This window comes from Octodon degus, unplaced genomic scaffold (assembly GCF_000260255.1).
Source record: "Octodon degus isolate 3935 unplaced genomic scaffold, OctDeg1.0 scaffold00146, whole genome shotgun sequence".
Classification (NCBI taxonomy): Eukaryota; Metazoa; Chordata; class Mammalia; order Rodentia; family Octodontidae; genus Octodon; species Octodon degus.
Window position 1 is genome coordinate 7,413,079 of NW_004524722.1, and position 6,416 is coordinate 7,419,494.

Below are 6,416 nucleotides of genomic sequence, written 5' to 3' on the forward strand. Positions count from 1 at the left end.
ATCCTGGTGAAAGTTGACTTACTGTAGAACATAACCTAAAGGGATATATCCTCTATCCCTGCCTCCTCCCTTCTCTTACTGTTTCCTGGCTGCCAAAGGTTAGCAGCTGTCCTTTGCTAGGTTGTTCTACCATGCTGTTTCTACCTTGGAGAAACTACCAAGCCATGGACTTATACACACAAGAATCTATGAACCAAATAAACTTTAAATTGTAAACTCCTCCTTTAAATTGTGGACATCAGGTGTTCTGTCCTATCAACAGAAAAGCAGATAAAGTACCTAATATATAACCAATCCTGGTCAAATCTCTGGTTTATTTTTTCCTAGAATAGAATATGCTGAAATATTGCTAGGCTGGGCCTCATTAAATTTCCTTGAATGTTGTTACATTTAGGATTAATTAAAAATTATGTTTTTTTTCATAATTTCAAAGTGTGAAAAATCCACCCCAAAAGTTAATTTGTAGCTTTCAACCAAGATCTGTATATAGACTAACATTTCCATACAGATATTCTACAGAGATTTGTATAGGCCTGTAATGATTTAAATTTTTCTTTGTTAGGATGATTGAGTCATATATTTAGAAAATATGCCAAGCAAAATAAAATATAAAGTAGGTGTTACAAGCTGATTTTATGATATAAGTTTCAGTACTTTCTTATGTTTAAAGCAGTAGGAACTGAGGCAGAGAGAACTAAAGTCATTTCATAGGAAATATTTAAATTTTTACATTTACATGTATGACATTGGAAATATTGAAGGTTTTCATTGTAAGGAAGAAATGTTTTGAAATTATATTGGTACTGTAACTTTACCCCTTGCCTCAGATACTGGAACTCTTTTATGATCATTGAATACTACTATTTTTTTAGGTCATCAAGCACATCCTGCTTTGTGATTTTCGCCCAGGCATCAGGGATTCTACCTGTATCTATAAATTTTTTCTGATATTTTTCTTCAAGCTTTGTTCTGAAGTGTGAAATAAACCATTTCCAGTATGGCTGGGTCGATGAATCTGGGGTGATGCTCCATGTGGCATAATCCCCTCCTGCCTGCCGGTAGTTTTTATAGGGGATTTTCTGATCATTTCCAAAAATCATGAAACGATCACTTGCCACTGAACTGGTACAGCAGTCAATAACAAAGTGGTCTGTTTTGTGCTTATGCCACCCACTGATGGCCTGAGGACGGTGGAATGGAACACTGTGGTCTCCTTCGTGTGTAGGAATAGTGTTGGTACAAATTGCATTACATAAAGGACACTGTTTCCAGCAGCCACAAAGATGTTCAGAGAGGATTTTCTCAATTTCAGAAACCATTTCATCAGTAGGCATACTTGAACAATTCTGCTCAACTTTCTTTATTGCAGGATCCAAAGCTGCACTCATGGCTTCTTTGAGGAACTCTATATCTTTTATCTCCTGGTGTTCAATGCTTATCAGATCTCTTCGTGGAAAGATCAAGTTGTTCCCCAGGTAATCACAGAAGAAATCCAGCCATCCAGATGCAGTGCTGCTTTTATCTTTAGCTACTGCTGTGGATTCACGAAGAGCAGAGAGGATGGCATTCTTAATGTCATCTAAACTTAGTTTTAAGAAAGTCTTTATTTTTTCACATTTTTCTGTACAGTATCTTCTAATATGGTTTTTAATGAAGTTACCAAAAAAAGATTTTGTGTGGTGAAGGTATTGCCAGTAATTATCAAAGTTTTCTTCTTCTGCCAAAATGATGAGAATGTATTTCTCCAGGTTAGCCCTGTTTCCATTGAATTCAGGGCAGGTAGCTTGCATGTCTCCAGCAATTTGAATGATCATTTTTCTCCATATGGTGGCAGAGATAGCAGGGGTGAGTTTGTGCCACAAAAAATCAACAAATGTTTTGACTGAGGTTGCTCCTTGACAGGAGATCTTAAAACTCATGAAGAAATCATCTTTTTTGCTTTCCAGATAGTTTACAGGATCATTTGCTCTCTTAAATGCCCTGTGCATTTCCTTAAAACTCTTTGATGCTTTTTGGAATAAACACAAAGATAATTCAATATTGTATTTGCTTGTAAATGTGTATCTTTCCTCAGTGGGTGCAGATTTTACTTCCTCATCTATTGTTCTCAGGATTTCATGGAAGTAACTTGGATTATAATCACACTGCTGCCTACGAATGTTGTTCATAGTTTCATTAAATCTTGAAATAATGAGGTGAGTTGTCATATTAATGGATTCTCTATCATGAGCCTTTAAGGTTCTTGTCATGAAATTATACTTCTTATTCATTTTGATATGCTCTTCATAATTGATTTGAAACTTCTCCCCCGAATTTCTCTTTAGTAAGTCCACCAAGTTTATCTCCTTTTGGAAATATTCCCAAAGAATGTTTTCAGAATCCACATCAATGTCAGGCTCTGTAACTTGAGGAAGATCAGAGGACACATCATAGATCCATTTTTTCCAAAGCTGATTAAATTTCTCATGTAACTCTTCTTCATTCAGTTCTTTACCTTTTACAGTTAAAGCCAACTTTCGGCTTCTTTCTAATAATTCACTCTCATAGCATGTCTTTTTTTTATCTAATCTTTCTTGATTTCTTTTTAAACGAATGAATTCATTGGCTTTTTGTTTACTGTCTGCAATGAGAGCCTCTTTAAGGATTATTAACTTATTTTCAAAATTTGCTTTCCATTGAACCAATATTTCACTATCTGTATCATCATTGAAATATTTTTCAAGTTCACATTTGATGGCTTTATATTTTTCTGTAATTGGAATCTCACACATGCTAGTTTTGAGTATCTGAATTTTTCCATTCTGAATCTGATTGTTCAGCTGATTCTGCAACTCCAGCATATGACTCCTTAGTTCCCAGGTCCAGTGGTTATACATGGTTTCCAGTTTGCTCATGACCATGACCTCACGAGTGTTTCTGAAACTGAAAATGAAGTTTTCATTGACCAGGGCTCTCCACAAATCCTGAACTCGGAATTTTACATCTGAAATTTTCATGATGCTTCCTCTGGATTCTTGTTTGGCAGTCAAGAGAATTCTACCTTTCAGTTCTTGGACATTGTGGCTATAACGAGGATTAGGAGGAGCCATTGGGGGATTGCCATCCCATAGGTGTGCAAAGTAGTGGACATGAGTATTGACATCAAATTTAATGACGTCACTGAAGTGGGTTATGTCTGAACATTCTTCTTGTTCAGCAGCAGTTACTGCCATTTCATCTAGTCTCTGTTCTAAACACCGTCGTCCTTCCATAGTTTGATCATTAGCTGTAACTTCTCCTACATTCTGATGAACAAAGAGGCAACTTGGGAAAATTTTTACTTGTTTCATCCTCAGAAAGGCTTGAACAGCTATTTGTAAGATATCCTGCATCTCTGATGGATTCTCTCCAAAAATATTGATGAGAGTCAAGTTTCCGAGTCCAATGACAAAGGTTGCTAACTCATTGTCCCAGTTCTGGGATTTGTTGTTGAGTTCTGGGGCCCGAAGTCCTTCTGTGTCTACAACTAGCATATAGTCAAATCCAAGTTCTTCTGTGAAGGTCTCCTCTACCTTTAGGAGCTGCATGTAGGCACCTCTGGTACACCTGCCTGCACTGACACTGAACTGCAGCCCAAAAAGGGCATTCAACAGGGTGGACTTCCCTGAACTCTGCAGGCCAAGGATAGAAAGAACAAATAGTCGTTTGTCTCCAATTTTCTTAGAGACCTCATCAAAAATAGCTGCCACCCACTTCAGAGGCACGTAGGAAGCATCCCCATCCATCAGCTCAATGGGCATGCCAGAGATCATCAGATCTGCAGCAATTTGGGGAAGGGAGAGAAAAAGAATATCTTTTGTGGAAGAAGTTTCTTCTAGAGCTTCGTAGATCTGGCCAATTTCTCTGAGAAGTTGCTCAATTCCCAAGGTACAGTCACTGATCTCTGTGGAGATGGCTTCTATCTCATTTTGCCAGAGCTTCAGGTAGTTGTTGTTTTGTGCCTTTTGCTTTTCTGTTTGTATCTTTGACCATAAATATCTTTGCTTGTCACGTAATTTTTCCAAGTGTCCTGCAGTCAGGTTGTTCAAAAACACACTCAGCCACTGAAAGAAGTAGAGTTTGCTATGAGTTTCTGACTGTTCTTGCAAAATTTGAAGGACAGAGTGCATTAAATCATTGAGAGGAAATGCTTTTTCCAACTGTTGGCACCTAATTATTCTTTTATCTGTCTCAATTTCACTCTTGTGTTGCTCAATGCTCCTGTTCCCCTTTTCTCTCAAATGATAGAATTCTTTGTCCTTCTTACACCAAAGATGCCATAGTTGTCCCTGCAGAGGTAGTAAATTTTCTTTCATGTGAGATAAATTAGTTTCTCCCAAAAGGGCCATTATAATCTCTGCCTTTTCTTTGGCTTCCTTGCACTCTTTGTGGTCTTCATCAATAAAGAATCCTTGCTTGTGAGCAATCTGAGAACAGTCTTCTAAGCTGAGAGTAAGGCCAGAGAGCTCTAGCAAATGTGTGATTGTAGCAGTGAGCTCTTCTGTTAATTCTGCCTCATTTCTATTCCTGATACCAATTCTCACTCTTCTGCCAGAATTATTGGCTATTGTTTTTTGTTTGTCATCAAGCAAGAAGATCAAAGGTCTTGATGACTGGCACAACTCACGGACAATCTTCTGGTTTTCTTCATTGTCATCAGATGCTGACATGAGGACTACAATGATGGAAGAGACTTCTTGCAGAAAATTGAGCTGCTGCTTGTGTTCCTTTGCATCTCCATGAAGATTAGTGAAGGTCACACAGTTGTCAAATCTGTCTTCATCTTCCCCTGCTGGACAGTACCAGCAGATTTCCACCACACCCTCCATCAGGAGACAGTCTTTGCTGCTTCCTTTGCAGTGTCGGTGAAAAAACACATCATGTTTACGCTTACTGAGAAGACAGTTCATGATCTGAGATTTGGATGCAGAGAGGTCATTGCCAACTCTAATGAAGGATACAATGGAGGTAGAGACATGGCACATCTGTTGATTTTTGAAACTGCTCTTTTTACCTTTTGGTAATTTCCTTGCTTGCTGCCAGCTTCTTCTAATTTGACTTAGAGACCAAAGAGAGAACTCAATTTGAGAAGTGCAGGGGTTAGGCACCACAAGGGGAATGGCAAATTGACAAATGGAAAGTTTGCCCAAAATATATTGTCTGGCGAAATCATCTGCACAGTGAAAAATTGCCATTTGAATATCCATTGGGTGAATTTGGGGTCTGAGATCAGTAGCTGAAGGGTTAGTGAGACTATCATTATCTTTAAAAAAATCTTCATATGGATCAAATGCCTCATTTTCCTCATTGGAAGCACTCGGATATACCTGGTGTCTCGTATTTTTGTCATCTTTGAAGACCAAGTGTCTCAGTCCATAATCCAGCATCAGCAACTTTTGTAGGAAATAGAAGGGAAGTTCCTGTTCAGAACTTGGCTGTGTGTTGTGTACAGAAGTCTTGTAGATTAGGTGAAAGTTATCTCTGGTCATCCTTTTTGGGTAGTAATGTTCTAGGCCTAGACGCTGGAGTAAATCTAAAAAGGCACCATTTTCTATCACTTCCCGTTTGTCATTTTCATTATTATATGATTCCTTGGATTGTTTCTTTTCATGGAAAAGACTTTGCAATTGTTTTTTAACCTCATCCATTTTCAAAGAAGATACAGTGGCTTTGTAATTCCCATCAATAAGTAATCTCAAGTCTTTCTCTAGATTTTCCCAATCATGATCTGCTCCAAGTTTGGTGAGGACATTTGCAACTTCTTCAGACAATGACTGTTCCATGTGATGTCTCATTAGTGCCATGCGTTGTATTTTGTCTTTTGGAGAAATAGCTGTGACTCCAACTGTGGCCGTCAGACCTGTGAGCAGAAGAAATGCCTGAGCCCGGTAGCTGCAAATACTTTTCAGCTCCTGGTATTTATTGTAGGCTGTTTCCATTTCATCCAGTAGAAAATTTAACTCATCACACCCTAGGAGATACTGAAAAGTGTTGTTCACCACTTGATATCCTGCACCAGTTGCAATGGACATTAGTAAGAGCTGTGTTTCTGACTGTTCTTTTTCTTGGAGGTAATTTAAAAAGCAGCTGAGAGCTATACTGACTTCATATGTGGCCTTTCTTTGAGCTTCTTCTACTGTTTCTGGGGACTCAGATTTGACACTCACTTCCATAAGATTTTTTTGGATTTCTTTTAAGGTTTTAATTAATTCAGAAAATTGGGAGATGTTGATTTGCTCTTGTTCTATCTCTGACTGGTAGATCCACTGCATAATGGAGTGAGCCTGAGGAAAGTTTGTTACTTGGTAGATATGAGGATCCAGAAGGCTGCACAACTGTGATTTAATAAATTTTGTTCTATGAGTGGGAGAATTTTTGCAAAAGTTGACAGTGTTTAC

At 38.2% G+C, this 6,416-nt stretch overlaps 1 protein-coding gene across 1 annotated transcript in view; it reads right to left on the reverse strand.

The window, feature by feature from the left end:
- Positions 1–860: 860 nt before the first annotated feature.
- Positions 861–6,416, reverse strand: part of LOC101581862 (interferon-induced very large GTPase 1) — a 21,755-nt gene continuing 16,199 nt past the window's right edge. The window contains exon 2 of the mRNA XM_012517112.1: positions 861–6,415. Coding sequence (XP_012372566.1) covers positions 861–6,415 — 5,555 coding nt within the window. The remainder of the gene's footprint in view (position 6,416) is intronic.